Source organism: Mustela putorius, unplaced genomic scaffold, assembly GCF_011764305.1.
Source record: "Mustela putorius furo isolate JIRA1106 unplaced genomic scaffold, ASM1176430v1.1 tig00000174_pilon_pilon_pilon, whole genome shotgun sequence".
Lineage (NCBI taxonomy): Eukaryota > Metazoa > Chordata > Mammalia > Carnivora > Mustelidae > Mustela > Mustela putorius.
The window spans coordinates 26,320,839-26,347,776 of NW_025421304.1; the positions used below are offsets into that span (position 1 = coordinate 26,320,839).

A 26,938-nucleotide genomic window follows, 5' to 3' on the forward strand; every position below is an offset into this window, starting at 1 on the left:
CTAACCATCATGTATCAGGGCTTTTCAAGTAAAAATGGTATTCCAGATAAAAAGTAGCTAGTTAAGCTGGCATCTCAAAATCACAGTGGGGCTCCTGGGTGGGTCAGTCGGTTAAGCATCCGTCTCTTGATTTCGGCTCAGGTCATGATCTCAGGGTGGTGAGATTGAGCCCTGTTGGCTCTGTGCTCAGCTCCATGCTCAATCTCTTGAGCTGCTGCTGCTGCTTCTTCTTCTCTCTCTCTCTCTCTCTGCCTCTCCCTCTGCATTTACTCTCTCTCTCTCTCTCAAATAAATAAATAAATCTTCTAAAATATTCACACAAATGTTTTCCCTCAGAGCATCCACCATACTTCAATATGCAGCAGAAGTACTTCGTGCATATTTCTCATTTAGTCACACAAATAAAAAGAACATGTGCTCAAGTTTCAAAATCAACAAAATTAACCATTTTTGCTGCTTTTTAAAGGGCATTCTTGGGGCACCTGGGTGGTTCGTTGGTTAAGCCTCTGCCTTCGGCTCAGGGCATGCTCTCAGGGTCCTGGGATCAAGCCCCGCATCAGGCTCTCTGCTTAGCGGGGAACCTGCTTCCCCCTCTCTCTCTGCCTGCCTCTCCCCCTACTTGTGATCTTTGTCTGTCAAATAAATAAATAAAATCTTTTTTTTTTTAAAGGATATTCTTAAGTGAAACTGGCTATTTTTTTTTTTTAAATTGCGAGTATGTGATGGTAAAGAACACTATGACTGTGAATGTGTCTTGGTTATCCTAAGGCCCAGTAGTTTTGCTTTTACACCATAGGTGCAACACTGGAAAAGCTAATTAATATTTTAGTATTACTATGAAAGGTTTTTTTTAAATAGTTTTGATTTTGTGGACCCCTGTGCATGTCTCAGGGACCTTCAGCAATCTGGGGACCACACTTTGATAACTGCTACATTTTGTTTTTATATCTTTTAGCTTGTTTCAAAATACTAAGTTAAGTTACAGTTTTCATTTGTAATGTATCTTTCTAGAGTGCTTTCATTCTTTAGGGATGCTTCTCTCTCTTTTTTAAAAAATATTTTCTTTATTTATTTTGACAGAGGTCACCAGCAGTCAGAGAGGCAGGCAGAGAGAGAGGGGGAAGCAGGCTCCCCGCCGAGCAGAGAGCCCAATGCGGGGCTTGATCCCTGGACCCTGAGATCATGACCTGAGTCAAAGGCAGAGGCTTTAACCCACTGAGCCACCCAGGCGCCCCTCTTTTTTCTTTTATTAACCCACATAAAGTGACTGTAATCCTTTCCTGTGGCTCTTTAAGTGCGGTTAAGTTTTCCTGTACTTTTACATGATAAGGGTAGGCCAGAATAGCTTTTCTAGTTTCAGAGTTTTAGAGCTCCCTCTCCTGTTATGTTCACAAAGTGCTAGAAAATGGAGCTTTATGTGTCCTGAAATCTGCCATCTTTGCTTTTCTCCCCACTTGTACCTGTACCTTCTTTTTCTTTTGAACCTGTTGTTTCTATCCCATTCAATGTGGATTCTACTCCCACGAATTACTCCCTGATGTGGGTCTTGTCTTGAAAGCAATCTTCAGTTTATTACTTTTCAGAGTTTCAGGGTCCAGACTGCTCTAGCACCTTAAACCTTATTTCATTGCAGTCTCCTGGCACTCGCCTACAAATTGGATCTTGCAGAACCTCCTTCCAGTTTTGATTGCTATTGTATTTAGCCCACCACACTTGCCAGTGAGTTCCTATTGACAATTTTGAGATTTTCCTCTTTTTAGTGCTGTTAGAAGTCTAGTTGACTTTCTTCCATATATAGGATATATTATGTAAATATATATTATATTCTTTATACACACATACGTTTTTCCTTTTCCATACATACCACACATACCTTTCCACACATACCTTTTCCCTCACTGTCTTAGAGATCTTTCCATGTGATCACCTACAAATCTACTTCATTGTTTTTAATAACTTTATACAATAATTAACACTTACATAGCAATTATGTATCAGGTACTGTTCTAAGTTTTGTATATATATTAATTTAATCATTACAGCATCTTATGAGTTAAATACTATTGTTATCCCTATTTTACAGATAAGGAATCTGAAGTACAGAGAGAGTAAATTACTTTCAGAAAACCACAGATCTAGTACTTTGTCCATTGTATCCATCAACCATTATCTAGGACACCAGGTTCTACTCTTCTATGGGTAGACCCTGTGATCATTTTCTTTTCCCCCCTTTTTTTTGTTCTCTTTTTAAAATGATCCTCAACCTTTCTGCAACTGATACCCACGTGTATATATTATATATCCTGGCAAAGTTTTTTTTTTTTTAAAGATTTTATTTATTTATTTGACAGACAGAGATCACAAGTAGGCAGAGAGAGAGGAGGAAGCAGGCTCCCTGCTGAGCAGAGAGCCCGATGCAGGGCTCGATCCCAGGACTCTGGGATCATGACCTGAGCCGAAGGCAAAGGCTTTAACCCACTAAGCCACCCAGGCGCCCCTCCTGGCAAAGTTTTTTAAAGTATGATTTATAGGGCTAAATCCCAACAGTGGGATTGCTACATTTCTTCTTAAATTTGTTTTGAGAACTTCTGAAGACATATTACATCATGCAGGATGAATAGAGAAACACAAGGGTGCTGTAAAATCAAGGTTTGGTTTCATTGTATTAGGTGATATCACTGCTTTAATTTTTTTTAAAGATTTTATTTATTTATTTGATAGAGATCACAAGTAGGCAGAGAGGCAGTCAGAGAGAGAGGAAGGGAAGCAGGCCCCCTTTGAGGCCCCCATTTGAGGCTCAATCCCAGGACCCTGAGATCATGACCTGAGTCGAAGGCAGAGGCTTTAACCCTCTGAGCCACACAGGTGCCCTGATATCACTGCTTTTAAAGGGAAAATCTGATCTTATGAATCTTGGATGTAGGTCCTTTCACAAATGGGGTATGGGAGGAAGGAAGAGCTATGTTCTCTGACTCTGTTGTTTAAGCAGAGTTCATAATATATATACTGGTGATCTCTTTTCAGAATTGGTGGAGTCTCTTTCATTGCAGGGATCTTATGCTGGAAAAATTCATTCCATTGGTGATGCCTTCAGAAATTTTAAAAACCTCCGATCCTTAGATTTATCAAGAAACTTGATCACAAGCCTGAAGGTAAGTACTATATTCTATGACTAGTCAGTTCAACCCAATTTATTTTAGCAGTACTAGTAGTAGTAGTAGTTGTAGTAGTAAGAAATAAGAGATAATGTCAGCCTGGGGGAATATAGGATCTTCCTTTTAAGTGTTTCCAAATGAAATTTTATTATTTGATGAAAACTCACTCAGCTTTATTCTATATTTGAAATTTTCTGGTATAAAATGTTGGGGAAATTTTCTTTTGTACTCGGGGAAAATGATATTAAATGATAACAGGCTAAGGCAATAGGACATATTTTTAATGTGTGTAAAAAATTACAAGGAGCACTTGTAAAAGTACAGATTCTTAGTTGCTACTCTGAGAGAGATTCTCAGTATGTCTGGGGTGGGCTCATGGTATACCTGGAGGATTCTGATGGTGTTGGTACATGGTATGGAAACATTGACCTAGATTATTCCTGTGGGTTTTTTCAAGAAGGAGGACATGGTGGTCTTGGAAACAAAGAAAAATCTCTAGATCAGGGGATGGGAGAGCAGAGGGCAAGACAAGAAAGTGGACAGGAGCAGGTTTGAGCAGTGTAAGGATTAGCAAATACACAAAGAGCTCTACAAACATAAGTGTGCACACACAGAGATGGAAGTTCTGTCTTTTTTGTGGTGGACCCCCAAATGGTATTTCTCCTACGTGTTCCCATTTTACCCACTTATATGCCTGTCTTGATTAAGCCCTTCTTTGTGAGACTCAAGGTGAAAGACTCACAATGCTATTCAGGATTAGTTAATGATCTCCTGGATTATCCTGCCAGTTTTGTGCTTTTAAGGGGATACTTATTCAACAAGACGGGCCAGACCCAAATCTGAAACAAAGGACCCTAAAAGAGAAGTTCAAGCAAGATTTCCAGCTAGGACTGGAAAAGCAGAAGCTGCAAGTTAAACTAGGTCGTTAGACTCTTCGGTAGTAGCCATTTGTATTTGGCCCATAAGTTTCAGAAAGCATCAGTTCAGATTTGCTTATGACTCCTCTTTTCACCTGTATGTATGCATGTTTGCTTGTTAATTTTCATGCTAAAAAATTGAGTGGACATTACCATAATTTGTTTTTATACTCGCATTCTTTATACTTCTGTAAATTGGGCAAAAAACTTTTGTGAAGACCAACATGTGTACACTGTTTGGCATATAAGAAGCACTTAGTAAATGTTTTCTCCACTTTTTTTGCATCTATGATTTATCTACATATGTTCATCTCTAGCAGTTCTGAATCATTTTACTTAATTTTCTCAGGGGATAAATGTTTTGTGATTATCTCTAGTATAATTTTGGGGAAAATGTGAATTCATGCCAAGTGGGAAAAGTGAGAGGAAGATAGAAGTCATTTTCTTGACTTTTACACTGAGAGACATTAAAAGATTACTTGAGCTGGGCCATTAGACACATTTAAAGAGAATCCTAATGGTGTACTGCGCTGAGAGTGAGGCCAAAGTCACTGACAACTATTCCTAACTACTGACCATTTCACAATGCAGAAGTTAATGGAATCCAAAAAAGCCAGAAAGAGATGAATCAAAGTGTTCTTTATTCAGAAATGCTTTGTGTACATCTTTGAGTTTTTAAATTTTCTGTAACAAGAGAATGGTGGTTTTGAATAACAGAAGAATAAAAAACATTATTTTATAAATTCATGATGGAAAATAATTTTACTGAAATTACTCTCAATGACAGAGTTCCTTCTATGGTATGCAGTTTTACTATAAAATGATGTGATTGTACATATATGTACATGTTCTAAATTACTGTCCTGAAATTTAAAGTTGGGCAAAAGCAGAACTAGCCAAATGCATGAAAATCAAACAATTATTTTCAATAGTAAAATTCAGCAAAGAAGGTGTATTGTGACTTTTCCTCTCCGGTATCCCAGAGAAATGGAGGAGTGGGGTAATTCTGGAAGGGGAAACAAGGACAAGGACAAGAAGGGTACTAGACTGTTCCAACAAGGAAGACTTAGATATAGCGTTTTTTTGTTTTCCCACCCACTCCACTGACCCTAAACATGAGGCATTGAGATACAAGAACACACAACATACACACACTTAAAGTTTTTTTTTAATCATACTCTTCTTCCTCAGGACTATCTTTTTTGCCTATCTCCTTTCCTCTTGAAAATGGATGTGTTTCTGGGGTCAGGAGAGTGGATGTGGCAAAGGTGAGAGAAGGGCAAAAGTGACTTACTAGCTTAGCCACTGCAAGGGAGAGTGGTCGGCGAGCACCAGAAGTAGATGATCTGACTGCAGATATTTCCATGTCAGGTTTTTAAATATACAATACGTCTAGTGCCTGTGGGCTGATTGTTCTTATTCTTAGTCATCTAAATAAGAGTTTCAAACCTGCCTTTCTCATAGATGATTCAGGTAACATGTTTAAGGATGGAAGTAATAGTTATATTTCCACCTTTATCTGTGAGATTCCTAATCCTTACCTATGTGCAGTTTCATAATGTGGTCTTTTCCTTGCAGGGCATCCAGTATTTATGTTCACTCCAAGACCTGAATTTATATTATAACAACATTCCTTCATTAGTGGAGGTGTCCCGCCTACAGCCTTTACCCTTCCTCAGAGAACTAGATTTGAGACTCAATCCTGTTGTCAGGAAAGATACAGATTATAGGCTCTTTGCTGTGTACACGCTACAAACTCTGGAGAAACTGGGTGAGACCCTCCTCCCCTGTTCCTTGCCCCAGAATTTACATTAAACCAGCTGCCTCCTATCCTTTTGGGTGTTGGCCCACAGTGTGCACTGGCAGGATATATTTGTCTATTAGTCAATATTTATGTAATTCTTTTGTGTTGGCAGGATGTATGACGAGTCCTTTTTTTTATTGAATGACAATCTATGATTTTATCAGTTACTTCCAGCTTTAGTTTTCTTCAGTTGATGGTTTCACCACCACTTCCTCCCCAACAAAGAGTTTCCAGGTTGAGATTTATTTTTCCAGGTGCCCCAAATTTGCAACTATATTAGCAATAGAAAATGAATACAACTCCTCTTTGGGTCTTCGTTGACAAGGAACAATAAATATCCCTTCAAATGAGCTAGTCTGTATTTCTTTATAATTTTATCGTTGAGTATATATTTCTTATTGATATAAATTGAATTTATTCTTGGAGAAAGAAAGATTTCTCTTGCTTACTGGGGAAACTAATTTCTTTCAGAAACAGTGTAACTTTTTTTTCTTTTTTAAAGATTTTATTTATTTGACAGACAGAGATCACAAGTAGGCAGACAGGCAGGCAGAGTGGGGGTGGGAAGCAGGCTCCCCACCGAGCAGAGAGCTTGATAGAGGGCTGTATCCCAGTAGCCAAACCAAGCTGAAGGCAGAAGCCTAACCCACTGAGCCACCCAGGCGCCCCATCAGAAACAGTGTAACTTTCAGCAGACTACTAGGCCATTTGGATTGCTTGCTGCCTAAACTCTACTTTCCTGCAGTGGTAGCTATACCTATGTGGCAGTTGTTGCTATGGTATCCCTGTAGTCTCCCTGAGTTACTACTTGCTCCAGTGACAACATAATAGCATTATTTTGTGACCTGTCTCTAACAAAAGAATATGAGACTGATCTTTAGTTTTTACTCTGTGAATATGGTTTTCTGACCCACTACTGTTTACTCCAAAAAAGAAACATGCTCAGACCACGGTTTTTGCCTCCAGATGACCGAGCTGTGCGGGAAAGTGAGAGAAAAGCTGCCAAGCTGCATTTTAGTCAGTTGGGCAACAGCGAAAATTTTCTTTTAGAGGTGGAAAAAAGGTAAGACAATTACTTTTAAAAAAATGTTTTAGTTTGGTTCAGACACAGATAGCAGTGAATTCCTACTTAATGCCTTCATTTTCAGTGGAAATCTCCACAAGTTGTAAGAATTCTCAGATCAGGAAAAAAAAAAAAACGTATCTATTCAACATACTGAAATTTATTCAGGATGAGAATCTGGCCCTCACAGGGAACATTTCTGCTTTCTTGAACTACTGGGTCTGCTTTGGGTATAATTATTATTTTTTTAAGATATTATTTAGTTGAGAGAGAGAGAGAATAAGCTGGGAGTAGGAGCAGAGGAAGAAGGAGAAGAATATTCCCTGCTGAGCAGGAAGCTCCATGAGATGTGGGGTTCAGATCACGACCTGAGCCAAAGGCAGATGCATAACAAACTGAGCCACCCAGGTGTCCCTGGATATAATTATTGATAATTCTCTAAAGCTGCTGTTCAAAGCTTACAGGTAGGGATACCATGAGATATCCTCCCCATAAATGCTTACCAACTCTTTCCTGAAGTTATAAATCAGTACGCAGTCTTTTCCTATTGAATTAGAAGGTTTTCATTACCAGGGAGATTAATTTCTTAAAAGATAAGGGAAACATTTTTCTACCAAATCAAAAGTAAACACACCTTGAAGATCTAAAGTATCTGAATGGTAGATTTTTCTACTTCTTGTTACTAAAATCTGATCAAAATAAGATACCATGTATTCTACTCCAAAACTCATGCTCTTTATTCTTAAAAAGTAGCTTTATTATTTTTGAAAAGCAACTCCACTAAGTTTTACGTAATACAGAAAAATGCAGTGAAAATCACCCCATACTCTGTTACCAAGAGTTAACTACTACTAATGTTCAGTAGACATCCTTCTAGACATCTGTGTACCTACCAAAAGACAAATATACATGTGTCTGTTAGTATTGCTTTCTGGTGGTATAAGTAAAGCATTACTTATTATTGAGAATTTGGAAAGTACAGAAAAACCACAAGAAATAAATAAGCAATTCATATTTTTACCAATGAGAAGTAAACATTAATTATATTATAGTAAACATCCTCTTTGTCTTAGGTATATGTATGTGTGTTTATATATTATAATCTATGTTATATAATTGATCTCTAAATATACATTAATAATAAAATAATACTTATATATTATTTTATAGTAATTTGCTTCCTATGCATAACATTTGTAGCTTGTTAAGATATGACATATCTCCACAACATTAAATATTCCTCTCCAGAATGAGTTTTTTCTTTATTGCTGTTCCCCTCCATGAGAATTAGGACCTTGCTTGTCTTATTTGTTGCAGTATCCCTAGTGCTTAGAACACTGACTGACACATATAAGATACAAAAAAAAAATAATTTATTGAATGATGAATGAATGAAGTCAATAACTGTTCTCTTGGCCTGGGATCTTTCTCTTTGTCTATCTCTGCCCTGATCCTTTAGATGTCTTATAATGTAATGCTCAGAGAACATTTTTAGTTCTCTATATGTATATTTTTATTTCTCTATTTTTTAACCCAAGTCTGAGGTTTTTACATAGAGTAAAATTAACCCTGCTATAAAAAGAAATGGAATGTTCCTTAAAAATTATTTGTATATATATATTTATAAAGTAATTCTTATTTTAATTCATTCGGGATACCTTGTTTATTACAGAAATATAGAGATGAATTAATGTGTAACTGAATACACTTCCTAATAAGGCAGATAATTAGCACTATCATATTTCTGTTTATCATAGTTACCATATGATGTGATGATTGCAAAAGCAGAGGTAAAATGTTACTCAAGTGCCGGGTCCTAGCTTTAATATCTTTTAAAATCTTTAACCCTGGATAAAGACTTTTTTAAGGCTTTCTGAATCCCAGTTCCGCCAACCTATACAGTGGTAATAATGAATAATAGGGGAGCTTTTATGATTAGATGAAATGGTGGGTATAAAGTGCCTGGCTCATAGTCTAGGCTGTCTGTACTTCCAGTCTGTAGTTATGTCTTACTATATTATATCAATCAAGAGCAAACTTTTGCCTCTATTGTCTTTTTTTTTTCTTTTAACTAATGGCTGTAGTTGCTCCCAGTACAATTCTTGGCAGCAGAACTTTCCTTTCTGTGTCCTATGAATTTTTTAATTCAAAAGAAAATATCTTATTCCCTTAAACACTTAGACCTAAGTTTGTATCAAGAAAACAGAGTGTCTAAGTCCTGAATTTTCTGCCTTTCATACTTTATTATTTTTTTAAAGATTTTATTTAGAGAGTGAGAGAGAGCACATACCTGCGTGAGCAGGGGGAGGGGCAGAGGGAGTGAGAGAATCTCAAGCAGACTCCCTGCTAAGCCCAAAGCCTTACACAGGGCTCAGTACCACCACCCTGAAATCACGACCTGAGCTGAAATCAAGGGTCAAATGCTAAACCTATTGAGCCTGATTTTCATACTTTAGAGGCTGAACTATATAGTGCCTTCTCTCTCACTATTCCCAGTAACAATATTATGGTTTTAAAAAATGGGTTTAACTGAAATATTTGTGAAAATAATATTTTATAGAACATTTAAAAAATCTTATTACCATGAATTAACGTTTTCTAAATAGCATTTACTGGTGATCTCAGAAAGCTCCTTTTGAGCTTTTTCAAAAATTTTTAATTTTAAATAAATTATTCTGTGTGGCAGCTCTAGGGAGAAGACAATGAAAAACTGTGTGACCGATGAGAGCTCTGCATCAAAAGTCAATGCTGATGTTGATAACAGAATTGAAACTGGTAAATTTCCTTTCTTTGATCACAAAATGCTTAGAACATTAGTTATTTCAGCTTTTGTGGCTCATTTAGAATAGGATGAAGACAAAATAGTTGAGAAATAACAGATTTGAAGTAAGCACTAGATTTACTGTGTTTTTCCTCCCTTCTCTCAATGCCAGAAAAGGCCCTATTTATTGAGCAGGCCTAAACCAGAACCCATCAAGTACAAGCTGTACTCAGAATTCAATTTCATTTACATCAATTTACATCATTAGTACATTCTGAAAATTGCATTACCAGTCCCCATGGTCCCTGAGCATTGCTAAGGTGATTGATCTATTAGCCAGAGACTCATGACTCATCTGTATCAATGCAGCTCAGACCCTGGCCCTTCTGGGTTTCTCTACCTTGAACCTTTGCAGCTGCAGAATCTCTTGTGTTTGTGCTATATTCCTGGTGAGTGTTGCCTGTAAGTACTGTTGGTAACCTAATAGGATTAAAATGGTTATGCCACATTTAATGATTGTGGCACAGTCAAGGAGAAAGCTTTCCTTGAGAGGAATAGCAAACAGTGGACTCTTACGGATTAATCTGGCCCTCATCAGATGACTTTTTACTTGAGGAAACTTTATTTTGCAGAGCCCTCTGTCTGTTTGAAGGATACACCAAATTATTTACAATCTCTAAAAATTAATCCCTAAAATTCCAGGAATAACTTTAATAGATGGACTATGTAGTTCAGACACTAAGAATTTCCCATTTATAACGTAAAGTATTTTGTTTTCCTTACTACTTATTTATCTGTGTGGACACATACTACAAGTCATTTTCATGTGATTTTTATGGTAACATAAGCCATAGTGAAGTATGATTTTTATTTTTCTTTCTTGGAAATCTCAGTGCCCATATGTCATGGAGCATGGATTGCTTTATTTCATTTTAAATAACATTTTTTATATTTAAAATTTGATGACATTTTGGGGTACCCAAGTGGCTCAATCAGTTAAGTGTCTGATTCTTAATTTCAGTTTGGGTTGTAGTCTCGGGATTATAAGATTGGGCCCCTCTGTCAGGCTCTGTGCTCAGTAGGGAGTCTGCTTAAGATTCTCTCCCTGAGTGCCTGGGGGACTCAGTCGGTTGAATGTCTGCCTTCAGCTCAGGTCATGATCCCAGGGTCCTGGGATTGAATCCTGCATTGGGCTCCCTGCTCCAGAGGGAGACTACTTCTCCCTCTCCCTCTGCCTGCCACTCCCCCTGCTTGTGCACTCTGTCTTTCTCTCTAACTCTCTCAGTCTCTCTCACTCTCAAATAAGTAAAATCTTTTAAAAAATAGAAGATTCTCTCTCCCCTACTGCCTCTCCCCCCATCAAGCACTCTGTAAAGTGGTTGATTTTAATTAATTAAAAATAAATAAGAACACGGTGGGAAGTCTGCTTAGGATTCTTTCAATCTCCCACTGCCCCTCCCCTCCCTGCTCAAGTGCTCTTTATCTCTAAAATAAATAAATAAATCTTTTAAAAAATTAAATAAAATTTGATGAAATTCTATTTTTTAAATTTTTTTTATTTTTAAAAAAATTTTTTTATTTTTTATAAACATGTATTTTTATCCCCAGGAGTACAGGTCTGTGAATCACCAGGTTTACACACTTCACAGCACTCACCAAAGCACATACCCTCCCCAATGTCCATAATCCCACCCCCTTCTCCCCAACCCCCTCCCCCCAGCAACCCTCAGTTTGTTTTGAGATTGAGTCACTTATGGTTTGTCTCCCTCCCAATCCCATCTTGTTTCATTTATTCTTCTCCTACCCACTTAAGCCCCCATGTTGCATCACCACTTCCTCATATCAGGAAGATCATATGATAGTTGTCTTTCTCTGCTTGACTTATTTCACTAAGCATGATACGCTCTAGTTCCATCCATGTTGTCGCAAATGGCAAGATTTCATTTCTTTTGATGGCTGCATAGTATTCCATTGTGTATATATACCACATCTTCTTGATCCATTCATTTGTTGATGGACATCTAGGTTCTTTCCATAGTTTGGCTATTGTGGACATTGCTGCTATAAACATTCGGGTGCACGTGCCCCTTTGGATCACTACGTTTGTATCTTTAGGGTAAATACCCAATAGTGCAATTGCTGGGTCATAGGGCAGTTCTATTTTCAACATTTTGAGGAACCTCCATGCTGTTTTCCAGAGTGGCTGCACCAGCTTGCATTCCCACCAACAGTGTAGGAGGGTTCCCCTTTCTCCGCATCCTCGCCAGCATCTGTCATTTCCTGACTTGTTGATTTTAGCCATTCTGACTGGTGTGAGGTGGTATATCTCATTGTGGTTTTGATTTGTATTTCCCTGATGCCGAGTGATATGGAGCATTTTTTCATGTGTCTGTTGGCCATCTGGATGTCTTCTTTGCAGAAATGTCTGTTCATGTCCTCTGCCCATTTCTTGATTGGATTATTTGTTCTTTGGGTGTTGAGTTTGCTAAGTTCTTTATAGATTCTGGACACTAGTCCTTTATCTGATATGTCGTTTGCAAATATCTTCTCCCATTCTGTCAGTTGTCTTTTTTTTTTTTTAAAGATTTTATTTATTTATTTGACAGAGAGAGATTACAAGTAGGCAGAGAGAGAGAGAGAGAGAGGGAAGCAGGCTCCCTGCCGAGCAGAGAGCCCGATGCGGGACTCGATCCCAGGACCCTGAGATCATGACCTGAGCCAAAGGCAGTGGCTTAACCCACTGAGCCACCCAGGCGCCCTGTCAGTTGTCTTTTGATTTTGTTAACTGTTTCCTTTGCTGTGCAAAAGCTTTTGATTTTGATGAAATCCCAATAGTTCATTTTTGCCCTTGCTTCCCTTGCCTTTGGCGTTGTTCCTAGGAAGATGTTGCTGCGATGAAATTCTATTTTTTTAAAGATTTTATTTATGAATATACTTTGGAGAGAGAGTTCATGTGCATGTCAGGGGCGGGACAGATGGGGATGGAGAAAGAAAGAGAATCTCAAGCAGACTCCTTGCTGAGCATGGAGCATGTCACAGGACTTGATCTCATGACCCTGAGATCATGACCTGAGCAGAAACCAGGAGTTGGTGCTTAATCTACTGAGCCACCAAGACACCCTTGATGAAATCCTATTATAACAATTTTGGAAAATACTAAAAAGCATGAAGAATAGCATTTTAATCACTCATAAGCCTGTCCCCTAGAGAGAATCGCAATTAATAATTTGATAGACAGCCTTCTTGTATTTTTTCTAGGTAAAAACATTTATATATCCATTTCCAGAATGATAAAGATACTTTGAACTATAATTTGACTGCTTTTTTTTGGTATGAACTGAGTTCATTTATGTCATACTATTATGTTATTTATGTCATATTACATCATTAGCACACATAAATGTTCACCCCCACACGTTAATGTTTTAAAGTGCATAGTTTCAGGGCATTGGAGTGCTTCAGTTGGTTAAGTGTGTGGGACTCTTGGTTTTGGCTCAGATCGTGATCTTGGGGGGTGTCTGGCTCGGTTAAGATTCTCTCCCTCTGGCCCAGTCCACCCCCTTTCCCGCCCCCTACACTCTGACTCTCAAATAAATCTTTTCTTTTTTTTTTTAAGGTGCATAGTGTCGGGGTACCTGGGTGGCTCAGTGGGTTAAGCCTCTGCCTTCGGCTCAGGTCATGGTCTCAGGGTCCTGGAATTGAGCCCCACATTGGACGCTCAGCGGGGAGCCTGCTTCCCCCCTCTCTCTGCCCACCTCTCTGCCTACTTGTGATCTCTCTTTCTCTCAAATTAGTAAATAAAATCTTAAAAAATAAAATAAAATAAAAAGGTGCATAGTCTCAGAATGCCTGGGTGGCTCAGTCAGTTAAGCCATTGCCTTCAGCTCAGATCATGATCCCAGGGTCCTGGGATGGAGTCCCTCTTTGGGCTCCTTGCTCAGCGGGGAGCCTGTTTCTCTCTGTCCCTAATTGCCACTTTGCCTGCTTGTACTCTCTGTCTGTCTCTCTCTCTCTCTCTTTCACAAATAAATAAAATCTTTTAAAAAAAGAAAAGATACATAGTCTCTACTGAAAACAAACTACTTTACCAGATACAGGATCCATTTCTAAATGTTCTTGGAAGTTCCAGCTGTTGCCTGGATTTTTTTTTTAATATAAAATTTATGTTGCTACTTTGAAACGTGAAAGAGCTTTGCTTTCCACTGAAAATTGTATTTGTGCTAGACCCCTGGGGAGTGTTGCTTGTAAGCACTGTTCGTAATCCAATATGACTAAAGTGGTTATCCCATGTTAATGGTTGTGCCACAGGCTAGAAGAAAGCTTTCTGGAGAACAGTTCCCACTGGCCCAGTTGTTCCAAACAGTGCTTTCCCACAAATCATTTAGAATGATACTCACTGGCATGGCTACTATAAAAAAACTGGAAAATAACCCATGTTGGCAAGGATGTGGAGAATTTGGAACTGCTGGTCCAACTGTCTGGTGGGAATATAAAATGGTACAGATGCTATGGACAACAGTATAGCAGTTCCTGAAAAAATAAAATTACCATATGATGCAGTGATTCCACTTTGGGGCATATTGCCAAAGAAGAGAAAGCAGGGTCTTGAAGAGGTGTTTATGCATGTTCATAGCAGTGTTATTTACAAGGGCTAAAACATGGAAGGAATCCAAGTGTCCACCAACAGATGAATGAATAAGCAAAATGTGGTATACACAAACAGCGAAATATTATTTACCCTTAAAACAGAAGGAAATTCTAACATGTGCTACAACATGGATGAACTTAAGGGCATTTGCTAAGCAAAATTAGCCAGTCTCAAAAAGACAGACACTATATGATCCCACTTAATGAGATACTTAAAGCAGTCAAAATCACAGAGGCAGGAAATAGAATGGTGTTTGCCAGAGGCTACAGGGAGGGGGATGTAGAGAATTATAATTTAATGGATATAGTTTCAGTTCTATAAGATGAAGAGTCTGGAGATGATGGTGGTGATAGTTGCACAACATTATGAATGCATTTTTTAAATTTTTTTTAAAAGATTTTATTTATTTGACGGAGAGAGAGATCACAAGTAGGCAGAGAGGCAGGCAGAGAGAGAGAGTGGAGGAAGCAGGCTCCCTGCGGAGCAGAGAGCCCGATGTGGGGCTCAATCCCATGACCCTGGGATCACGACCTGAGCTGAAGGCAGAGGCTTTAACCCATTGAGCCACCCAGGCGCCCCATGAATGCATTTTTTAAAAAGTTTTATTTAGTTATTTGACAGAGAGAGAGTGAGCACAAGCAGGCAGAGCAGCGGGCAGAGGGAGAGGGAGAAGCAGGCTTCTCCCTGAGCAGGAGTCTGATGTAGGGCTCCACCCCAGGATCATGACCTGAGCCGAAGGCAGACACTTAACCTAACCCAGGCGCCTTATGAATGCATTTAATACCACTGAACTGTACACTTAAAATGACAGATGGTATACTTAAAAATTTAAGATGGCAAATTTTGTGTTATATTTATGTTATATTTAGCTACAATAAAAGTAATTGAGGGGGGAACCCAAAACTATGGAGACAGTAAAAAGATCAGTGGTTGCCAAGCTAGAGGGGAGGAAGAGATGACCAGGTAAGGTGTACTATACCTTCATTCTTTTGCATGAAGGGTGCGACATGGGTAGCTGTTACTGATATTGCCAAGAGATGAAATTGACTGAGGTTAATTTCAGTTAACTTCCAGGTCTTCCCCTGGAATCGCAGGCCTTCAATAGACTCCAGAATTCCAAAACAGTTATATCAGACAGATTCTGCCAGTGCAACTATTGCCTAGGTGGAGGACAGGTGCAGTGTGCTGCTTACTCTGCTCTCTTCCCGCCTCCATGGTTTTGCCTTTTCCAGAATAGTATATAGTTGGAATCATTAAGTATATAGCCTTTTTAGACTGGATTCTTTACTTAGTAATATCCATGTAAGGTTCCTTTATGTCGTTTCATGGTTTGATAGCTCCTTTCTTTCTAGTACAGAATAGTTTTCTGTTGTCTGGGTGTACCAAACTTTCTTTATCCATTCACCTACTGAAGGACATCTTGGTTGCTTCTAAGTTTTGGCAATTTTGAAAAAAGCTGCTATAAACATCCATGTGCAGTGTTTGTGTGGACATAAGGTTTCAACTCCTTTGGGCAAATACCAAGTGTTTGATTTTGTAAGAAACTGCCAAACTGTCACCCGATACAATCTGCTTTTTAAAAATATCTTTTTATATACTGAGCTTCTTAAATTGAAGTTTTTCGAACTGGATTCATATTCTCAGAGTTTGTGAGAATATTGAGTTTGAAAAACACTGATATAGATGGGCATATGCTATAGAAACTCAGACCGTGCTAAGAGCATGCGTGAAAATGTTTTGTGGACAGTGTGGAAAAAGTCCTTAGTCATTAAAGGCTGTGGAGCCCTGGGATAGCCTGAGAGCTTGGTGAGATTGGTGTGAATAGCTATGTGAAAGTGGTAATGAGTATAGCAGGTCATAGACTGTTGAGTGACCATGTGACTTGGATAGAAGGTCAGATTATTGGAGAACAATGAATGCCTTACTAAAGATAATTTACATGAAAATAACACATATATACTCTGTGAGTTGAAAGGAGTCCTGTTCACTCTTTTAGCCAATTCCTTTTACCTTTTGGCAGAATTGCACCTTAAATATATTTGTCTAATTAGGTATCTTATTTTAAAACAGCAAAGAGGGGTAGGCACCTGGCTGGCTCAGTTGGTAGAACATGCGACTCTTTGTCTCAAGGTTTTGAGTTAAGCCCCATGTTGGGTGTAGAGATTACTTAAACTAAAATCTTTAAAAAAATAAAATAGTGGGACGCCTGAGTGGCTCATTCAGTTGGGCGGCTGCCTTCGGCTCGGGTCTTGATCCCGGTGTCCTGGGATGGAGTCCCACGTTGGGCTCCCTGTTCAGCGGGTAGCCTGCTTCTCCCTCTGCCTTCACCTGCTACTCTGCCTACCTGTGTGCTCTCTCTCTGACAAAAAAATAATAATAGAATAGCAAAGAAAAATTCATCACAATCACCACTGTACAGGAATGAAAGCAGCATTATCTATAATAGCCCAAAAGTCTATCAGCTGATGAATAGATAAAGAAAATATGGTGTATCCATAAAAAAGAATACATCTATAATGTATATCTTGAAAACATCATGCTTAGTGATGGGAGCCAGACACAAAGAGTCAAATATCATATTATTCCATTTATATGCCATGTCCAGAATAGGAAATTCCATAGAGACAGAAAGTATATTGATGGTTGTCAGGTGCTGGCAGGAAAGAGAATTGAAAGTGACAGCTGGGGCACCTGGGTGGCTCAGTGGGTTAAGCCACTGCCTTCGGCTCAGGTCATGATCTCACGTCCTGGGATCAAGTCCCGCATCGGACTCTCTGCTCAGCAGGGAGCCTGCTTCCTCCTCTCTCTCTCTCTGCCTGCCTCTCTGCCTACTTGTGATCTCTCTGTCAAATAAATAAATAAAATCTTAAAAAAAAAAAAAAAAGAAAGTGACAGCTAATTGAGTTTCTTTTGGATAATGAAATTAGATCATGGTGATGGTTGATAATTTTGTGAATATACTGAAAATCACTAAGTTGTACACTGTGAAAGGTTAATTGTAAGGTAATTACTATAATTACTATATAATTATAATTAATTAAATATTATATACTTATTATAATTATAATTATAAGGTAAGTTAAAGATTCCTTATTCCCCCGCAAAAGTTATTCTTATTTTTTGTTTGTTTGTTTATTTGACAGACAGAGATCACAAGTAGACAGAGAGGCAGGCAGAGAGAGAGAGAGAGAGGGAAGCAAGCTCCCTGCTGAGCAGAGAGCCCGATGCGGGACTCGATCCCAGGACTCTGGGATCATGACCAGAGCCGAAGGCAGCGGCTTAACCCACTGAGCCACCCAGGCACCCACACAAAAGTTATTCTATAGCCATTGGTAACTGATTGAAATTTGAGGTGAATGAGAATCAAAGAATTAATTTCTATCTTGAGGGATTGATTGAGTAGTAATAATGCCATTACTGAGATGTGGGTTTTTTTTAATACTTTATTTATTTATTTAACATAGAGAGAGATCACAAGTAGGCAGAGAGGCAGGCAGAGAGAGAGGGGAAGCAGGCTTCTTGCTGAACAGAAAGCCCAATGCGAGGCTCAATTCCAGGACCCTGAGATTATGACCTTATGACCTGAGCTGAAGGCAGTGGCTTAACCCACTGAGCCACCCAGGTTCCCCCTGAGATGTGATTTTGAAATGGGTGGGGCACATCAGTAGCAGCAGGCCTGGAAATGAAGATAATGAGTTTGGTTTAGAAAATATTTTTTATTTATCTAGGACAGGGGCACTCCTTAGAGGCAGTTAAAAAAAAACTTAGGTCTGGAGATGAAAAGAGAGGAGAGTTGAGATGGAGATTTTGGGTCATTCAGGGCGCCTGGGTGGCTCAGTCAGTTAAGAGTCTTCCTTCAGATCAAGTTGTGATCTCAGGTCCTGGAATCAAGCCCTGCATTGGGATCCCTGTTCAGCAGGAAGCCTTCTTCTCCCTCTCCTCCTGGCTTTTGCTCTCTGTTGCTATCTCTGTCACTCTTTCTCTCAAATAAATAAATAAAATCTTTAAAGAAAAAAGAATTTTGGAACATCCAAATTTAGGTAATAAAGAGAATATATGGGAGCACTTAGCAAAAAATTTGGATATTGGGGAATTTGAAAGAAAAAGAACCTGTGAATCTGGAGAAGAATATAAATACAGTAGAAAAAAAACAGGATGGAGCAGGGTCTTGGACACCTGGGAAGTATAAGTATTGTTCTGTAGGATGAAGGTAAAAGGAGGCCTGAACCCAAAATTGCAGTGTTCTTACCATCCTCATTTTTTTTTTTTTTACAAAGAATCAGGATAAGACCAGTAATTTCTGATTTACTTTGTTTGTTTTGTTTTTACTATGTTACTAGTGCAATAGGAGCCAGAGAACATAAACTTTGAGAGCTTAAAAGTAGTTCTGTCAAATAGAATCATCTAAGTGCATTTTTACATTGGAGTAATAGGAAATTTCAGTCCCTGGAGGCAACTCACAAGTAGGAAGCATTTTAGAGCCCCAAATGGACTGAAGGGCTGGATTTTCAAAAAGCTGGCTTTATTCGCTGTGTAGTCTCAGCTGCCCTGGCTTACAACAGCTTTCTGTTGCCAGAGCCTACAGATGAGAACTAGCAGAAGAGCACATTGTTTGACTAAGGCCCAAGTTTTTAAAACTATCTTAATTCTTACACAATCCTGCTAGGGAAACAAACCTCCCTAAACAAGAAACTTATTTTCATCCAAATTCCCCCAGAAGACTCCAGATCCCAGAATTGTAAGTACTGATCAAGGATGTGCAGGGGCGCCTGGGTGACTCAGCTGAGAGACTGACTCTTGGATTTGGCTCAGAACATGGGGGTGGGGCCCCATGTTGGGCTTCATGCTCAGCACAGAGTGGGCTTGAGATTCTCTCTCCGTCTCTCTCAGTCCCTCCCCCTGCTCTCATGTGCACACACTTTCTCTCTCAAATAAATAAATCTTAAAAAAAATGTGCAAAAACTTCTCTACAAGCGTTCCAATCTAATAAAAATCTTAACTGGCTCTTTCTTTTCTTTTTTTTTTTTTTTTAAAGATTTTATTTATTTATTTTACAGAGAGAGATCACAAGTAGACAGAGAGGCAGGCAGAGAGAGAGAGAGAAGCAGGCTCTCCGCTGAGCAGAGAGCCCGATGTGGGACTCGATCCCAGGACCCTGAGATCATGACCTGAGCCGAAGGCAGTGGCTTAACCCACTGAGCCACCCAGGCACCCTTAACTGGCTCTTTCTGATAACAGTTTCTACAGTGGCCAGGACTAGGAGATAATTCTGTTTGTTTTTAAGATTTTATTTTTAAATAATCTCTGTACCCAGTGTGGGGCTTGAACTCACAATCAGGAGATCAAGAGTTGCATGCTCCATAGACTGAGCCAGCCAGGAACCCCTGATTACCTTGTTTCAACCTTACCTCAACCCCAAGAGATAGATAGTTTAGATTTGATCATCACTCTTTTACAATGGAGAAAATTACAGAGGTTAAGTTATTCGCCCAAATTCACATGGTTTCTAACTGGTGGCACCAGAATTAGCTCTCAATTTGTGACTTCCTTTCTAGTATCTTTCCATAAGACATGTTGTCTTTGAAGTCTGGTCAGTGCTTCATTGTATTCCTTTTCTTTTAACACAGACTCAAACAAAGGACTTTTTATTCCCTTCCCAAATCGGGAAATAAAGGATTCCCTAATGAGTACTTCTGCAGCCCCGGGCAGTGGTATACCAGATCAGAAATTAGACACTTTCCCGCTGGGAACACAGGTAATGTATTCATTTTCCTGTTGATCTGTTGACTAGTCAGTGATTAATACTAACAGTTCATTGGACTTTCAATTATTTATGAAGGTCTAGGTGGACTTGTTTGATTTATCAAAGAAAGAAGGGCAAACAGGATGCAGAGGACCTTCTCCATTAATTTCAACCTACCTTTCCCCTCTCCCCTACTATCCCATTATTAAAAGTGGTATATTTATACATACAAGTTTTAGTACTTTTTATGCCAGGTATTTTGGCTCTCAAACAGGAATACAACACTTAGAAGTTTTGGCTGGTTTTAAAATTTCTCCTCTCTACCCAATGTCTCCATCTCCTGTTACTTCACTCCTTACATTTTCCACCTCTGACTTTTTAAAAAAGATTTATTTATTTATTTGAGAGAGAGAGAAAGAGAGCATGAGCTGCGGGAGAGAGAGAGAGAAGAAACAGACTCCCCACAGGACCCTGAGTTCATGACCTAAGCTGAAGCCAAGAGCCAGAGGCTCAGCCTACTGAGCCACCCAGGTGCCCTTACCTCTGATTTTTTAATTACTCAATCTCAGCATCTCAAGCGTGGCTTTCCCAAAGCTGCCTCTTCATTGGAACATAAAAGAAGAAAAGTTAAGGGGTAAAGATGGCATAGAAGTTGTGGGCAGTGGGGAGGTAGAGATTGTGCAAGATGAGGCAAGAATTAAGAATAAATTTTTAGGGGCACCTGGGTGGCTCAGTGGTTTAAGCCTCTGCCTTCAGCTCAGGTCATGATCTCAGCTGAGGTCCTGGGATCGGGCCTCATATCAGGCTCTGCTCAGTGGGGAGTCTGCTTCCTTCTCTCTCTCTCTCTCTTTCTCCCCCTCTGCCTGCCTCTCTGCCTGCTTGTGATCTCTGTCAAATAAATAAATAAAATCTTTTTTTTTAAAAGAATAAATTTTTAGGGACACCTGGGTGGCTCAGTCAGTTAAGCATCTGCCTTTGGTTCATATCATGATCCTAGGGCCCTGGGATCAAGTCATTCATCAGGCTCCTTGCTTACCGGGGAGCCTACTGCTCCCTCTGCCGGCTGCTCCTCTGATGGTATTCTCTCTTTCTCTATGTCTGACAAATAAATAAATAAAAATCTAAACAACAACAAAAAAAAAAGTGTGAGTTTTTAGTGAAAAAAATTGTTGGGAGGGTTATACAACCATTATATAAGACTCATGTGTGCTCACTTTGGCAGCACATATACTAAAACTGAACGATACAGAGAAGATTAGCATGGTCCCTGCACAAGGATGACACACAAATTCGTGAAGCGTTAAAAAAAAAAGACTCGTGTATAAGTATTATGCAGGAAGCAGAATTGACTACTTTATATTCTACTTCTCCTTTTGTCTGCATTTTCTGTGATAAATTACAAGCAATGAAATTGCTGAAAATAGCCAGAAGGAGAAAGAAAAGAAGCTCTGATTAATCCACATTTAGATAGTTAACACTGTACTAGTAAAAGGTTAGTAAGATTTTTTTTTTCAGTTTGAGTTTACCATACTTTCATCTTATAAAAAGACATATTAAAAAAAAAAGACAGATTAGTATTTAGTTGATTCCTTTGTTTTTGGAGATTCTCTTTAGGTAACTTAGAAACTATCTCAATTACTATTTTAAAAAATCTTAGTATTTATTTTTTCTTAAAAATTTTATTTGTTTGTTTGACAGACACAGAAAGAGAGGGAACACTAGCACGGGGAGTGGGGGAGGGAGAAATAGGCACCCCACTGAATAAGAAGCCCAAAGCCGGGCTAGATCCCAGGACCCTGAGATCCTGAGGACCTAAGCCGAAGTCAGACGCTTAACAACTGAGCCACCCAGGCACCCCTTAGTATTTGTTTTAAAGGAAATGTCTTGTAAGGTCATGTCTGGATGCCCATCAGCTCTGTTTTCCTAAACATTCAAACTTTTTTTTTGTTGCAGGAAGTGGCAAGAAGGGAGATCCCAAGCGACAGTCACCAGGAAGATGGTAAATATTTTGTTCAGGAAGTATTTTTGTCCAACTAATCAGAGAAACCTAGATGAGAAGATGGAGATATCTCAGCCCTAGGGCCCTATACAACTAACTCTTTCTGCTTTTGTTGGGGCTCCCCTGGATGCTTAGTGACCTGTGAGGCCTTTCTGGTTGAAGAGTGGATATTCTGACTTTCTTTTTGACTAGTGGATATTCTGACTTTCTTTTTGACTTCTGTACTGACTGACTGTTCCTTTTTTCTTTTTTCTTACCTTTCTTGCCCTCTTTTGGGTTTATGTCTTTATTCATCCATTTGTTCTCTCTATTGGTTTATTTATAAGTTATATACTATTTCTATACCTTTATTATTATTCCCCAAACTACAATATATGCCCTTAACTTATATAATTAAAAAAATTAATCAATACCTTAACTCTTCTCTTGGATAATTTAAAGACCTTAAAATACTTTACTCCTTTTAGTCTTTCCTGATTTAAATATTACTATTACAGATTTTAATTCTCACTATATTTTTAAAGCCACATGAAATTGTTATACAGTAAATGTTCATCTAAATTTAATCTTTGTATTTACCACTTTGTTCTTCATTTCTTTTTTTCATCCTAGATTTCCCTTCTGAGATCTATTTTCTCCAACTTATAGAATGTCTTTTAGAATTTCCTTTAGTGTGGGTTTATTCTGTTGAACACCTTCAGTTTTTGTGTGAAAATGCCTATATTCCACCATTATTTTTTTTAAGATTTTACTCATTTATTAGATAGAGAGATTATTAGATTATTATCTATTATTAGATAGAGAGATCACAAGCAAGGGGAGTGGGAGAGGGAGAAGCAGGCTCCCCGCTGAGCAGGAAGCCTAATATAGGGCTCAATCCCAGTATTCTGGGATCATGACTTGAGCCAAAGGCAGACGCTTAATGACTGAGCCACCCAGGCGCCCTATCCACCATCACTCTTAAAGAGTATTTTGGCCAGGTATAAATTTCTAGATTGGTAGTTATTTCTTCCAGAATATTGAAGGTATTCCACTGTATTGTTTTGGTTTTTACTTTTGAATAGTCAGCTGGAGGTCTTTCAGTCCTGCAGGGATAATCTGTCTTTTTTTTTTCTGGCTCCATTTAAGGTTTTCCAATTGTCTTTGGTTTTCTTCAATTTTGGTATGACAAGTGGTTTTCTTTTTATTTATCTTGTTCAATATTTATTACACTTGAATCTGTTAATTGTGTCTTATTAATTCTGGAAAGTGCTTCAAATATTGTTTGTGTCTCATTCTTTCCCTCTATCCTTCTGGGACTCTTGATTAAATAAATATGTAGTAGAGATTTTTATTTTGTCCTCTTTTTCTTTTATTCTTTTGTATTTTTCATTTTGTGGGGGGTTCTGATCTGCATCCTGGATAATTCCTTCTGACCCATCTTTCATTTTCTTTTTCTTTTCTTTTTTTTTTATTTTTTTATTTTTTTTTAATTTTTTTTTTTTTTAAGATTTTTATTTATTTATTTGAGAGAGAGACAGTGAGAGAGAGCATGAGCGAGGAGAAGGTCAGAGAGTGAAGCAGACTCCCCATGGAGCTGGGAGCCCGATGTGGGACTCGATCCCGGGACTCCGGGAACATGACCTGAGCTGAAGGCAGTCGTCCAACCAACTGAGCCACCCAGGCGTCCCTTTTCTTTTTTTTTTTTAAAAGATTTTATTTATTTATTTGACAGTCAGAGATCACAAGTAGGCAGAGAGAAGAGGTAGCAGGCTCCCTGCTAGCAGAGAGCCCGATTCGGGCTGGATCCCAGAACCCTGGGATCATGACCTGAGCCAAAGGCAGAGGGTTTAACCCACTGAGCCACCCAGGTGCCCCTTACTAACATTTTCTTCAGCTGTGTCTAATCTGTTATTAAGAATCTTTTTTTTTAATTGTATTTACTTATTTGACAGAGAGAGATAATAAGTAGAGAGGCAGGCAGAGAGAGAGAGAGAGAAGAGGAAGTAGGTTCCCTGTCCAGAAGAGAGCCCAATGCAGGACTCGATCCCAGGACCCTGAGATCATGACCTGAGCCAAAGGCAGAGGCTTAACCCACTGAGCCACCCAGGCACCCAATCTGCTGTTAATCTTGTCTGCTGAGTTCTTAATTTCATTAATTTTATTTCTCAGTTCTGTAAGGTTTTTTTTTTTAAAAGATTTTATTTATTTATTTGAAGGAGAGAGAGAAATAATGAAGACAGAGAGAGAGAGCATGAGCAGGGGGTGGGGAGAAGCAGGCTCTCTGCTGAGCAGAGAGCCCAGTGCAGGAGTTGATCCCAGGACACCAGGATCATGACCTGAGCTGAAGGCAGATGTTTAACCAATTAAGCCACCCAGGTGCCCCACAGGTCTCTAAGTTTTATTTTGTTCTTTTTCAAGTCTGCTGGCTCAGTTTTTAGAAAGAGAAAATTTCCTACTTGTTTTTTTTTTTTCTTAAGATTTTATTTATTTATTTGACAGAGAGAGAGAGACAATAAGAGCAGGAACACAAGCCAGGGGAGTGGGAGAGGGAGAGGCAGGCTCCCCTGCAGAGCAGGGAACCTGATGTGGGGCTCAATCCCAGGATCCTGGGGATCATGACCTGAGCTGAAGGCGGACACCTAACGACTGAGCCACCCAGGCGCCCCTGTTTTGTATTTCCTTATGCATAGTAAACATAGCTGTTGCATAGGCTATATCTATAAATTCTGATACCTGAAGTTTATTGTCTTTTTTTTCTACTCATGCTTATGTTGTCTTGTTTCCCTTTTTGTTTCTTTGCTTTGGCTATTTGCTATGTATTTGAAAAACTATTTAAAGTCTTACATAAAGGTATCCTTTCCGGATCAGATTTTCATTTGCTTCTACCAGCACTATCATCCTGGGATCACTTAAATCCAGGCTCAAAGCTCAAGGTTCCCTGGGCCCACTCAGTTGATACAAACCTGGATTGTCAGTCAGTACAAGGGCTGACCTATTTCCAGTTTACTTTTACTCTGAAGGTTGCATTCTACTTGGGGTTCCATCTTAATGTGTAGGTGAGGGTGGAATGGGAGGTAAGGATGGTTTGTCATACTCCTTACTTTGGGTAGATGTTGAACTTCTGTCCCTGTTATCTTAAAACTTCTGAGGGTAAATGTGACTTTCAGTGCTAGACTTACCTATGTGTGTTCTTGCTGTTTCCTAGATTTTGGTCTAGAAAATCCTTACCAGCTAATAAGCTCTTTGATGCTTTAAAGAACATGTGTCATCCCACTTTTTTAATGTCTTCAATAAGAGGCACAGTCTGAATTATCTAATCATATCACTTGTTGTTAGATTCTTTTTGTTGCATAAAAATACTGTTCCTTTCCCTCACTGTGTAGGCTGGCCCTGGGTAAAACATTGATATTCTATAGGTGCTATAAATATAAAAAAATATAAAATTTTTCTTTTAAGTTAATGTGACTAACTCAGGTATGCTTCCTAAGGAAGCCCTTTAAGCACATGAAACTCTGGAAACTCCAAAGAGCACAAAGACTTCTACTTGCCCTACTCTGACACTCTTTATCAATGACATACAGCTGTCTGAAAGAAACGCTTTATAGCTGGTTAGGGATTTTCATAGGTTTTTGATTCCCTGCCTTTTAATTGTCTTAGGATACTGGTTCCCAGTGTATGAATATAGGACCTCTGGCTGGAGTTTCAGAGTGGGATTGGGCTTAGCTTTATTGTGAGGAGTCTGTGAAATCATATACCTACCAATTATTGTGTATAGACTGAAGACAGAAGATCACAACTATTGTCATATGGGGTACACCAAAATTTCTGCATTAAAACAGCATCTAGAAAACTCTGATACTATAGTTTTAGGAGGAAATTCCTAGGGGATTAGGTTGACATGAAATTTATCTCCAGAATGCTAAAGATTCTTTATTGTTCACACAGCATCCAACACATTTTGTTGTTGTTCCATGTAAAAGTCCTTTTATCATTTTATGCTACTATTTATCAAAATTATAAACCATTGCTTCCTAAGAACTTTTTCTGGTATACCGAGGTATGTCTAGTGAACACAGGTACCCTAGTGAACAGAGGTACCCTAACTGAGCCAAGAAGAATTCTCATTGTATTTTGTCTTTTCTTTTCTCCTTGGCGGTGGTTAGAATTTAGACGCTACTCTCCTCGTCAGTCTACGGTCCGATCCCCAGAGAAGATGGCTAGAGAAGGGTACCGACTATCTTTTTTGGACAATAAGTCTTCAGGTTCTTCTCCAGAAAAGGATTTGATACTAAAACCTGATAATCACCAGCTTACCCATGATGTCTCAGTGGGTAAACGTCTGGATGTGGGTGATTCTAGCCAGATCCATCCCTATCAGTTACCTTCAGATGCTGGTCTAGAAAATTATGATTGTCATTATTCTCACAATCTGTCCCTGCATGGAAGTCTTGGAAAAAGGCCTCAGAGAATCAAGAACTACCGTGAATATAGCATAAGGCCTTCAAATGACATGAAGGCCACCACATCCCATTCCTGTGGAGACTTACTGACTTCTCTGTCAAACCCTGACTCTAGCACCGGAAGGCTTTTGAAGCTTAGTTCAGGTAATAGCTTCCTGTGAGTTTATAGGCCTTTTTCCTAGTCATGAGATAGAGGTATAACTGAAGATCTTGGGGAGTTAACATTTCTTAAATTGCATTAGCATTTTTAAAATTTGATTTTGGGGTATCAGTAGCCAATGAAACTTCCAGAAATCTGCAGGATATGAGTTTAACATATAGATATATCATTAAAGAAAATATGCAGAAATGTAAGCTTCATAGCTATGTACTCTTATAGCTAAATATCATGCCAGGACATATTTCT

General features: G+C 38.9%; 1 protein-coding gene and 1 non-coding gene across 10 annotated transcripts in view; both read left to right on the forward strand.

Annotated features, from left to right (window-relative positions):
- LRRC36 (leucine rich repeat containing 36) overlaps positions 1-26,938 on the forward strand; it is a 66,036-nt gene that overhangs the window by 29,205 nt on the left and 9,893 nt on the right. For 4 of the 9 annotated variants that reach the window (XR_001178182.2, XM_013052210.2, XM_004744391.3 and 1 more), the window contains 7 exons: positions 3,025-3,152; positions 5,651-5,843; positions 6,843-6,939; positions 9,626-9,714; positions 19,976-20,103; positions 22,045-22,090; positions 26,236-26,676. Coding sequence is in view for 8 of the 9 variants with exons in the window: in XM_013052210.2 (XP_012907664.1) it covers positions 3,025-3,152; positions 5,651-5,843; positions 6,843-6,939; positions 9,626-9,714; positions 19,976-20,103; positions 22,045-22,090; positions 26,236-26,676 (1,122 nt within the window). In the remaining variant the exon portion in view is untranslated. Of the gene's footprint in view, positions 1-3,024; positions 3,153-5,650; positions 5,844-6,842; positions 6,940-9,625; positions 9,715-19,975; positions 20,104-22,044; positions 22,091-26,235; positions 26,677-26,938 lie in introns of those variants that run through there. The other 5 variants (XM_013052216.2, XM_013052217.2, XM_013052218.2 and 2 more) reach the window with 4 other exon arrangements.
- LOC123391077 lies at positions 21,298-21,403 on the forward strand. The gene has a single exon (XR_006605704.1). It is a non-coding gene; the product is annotated as a U6 spliceosomal RNA (small nuclear RNA).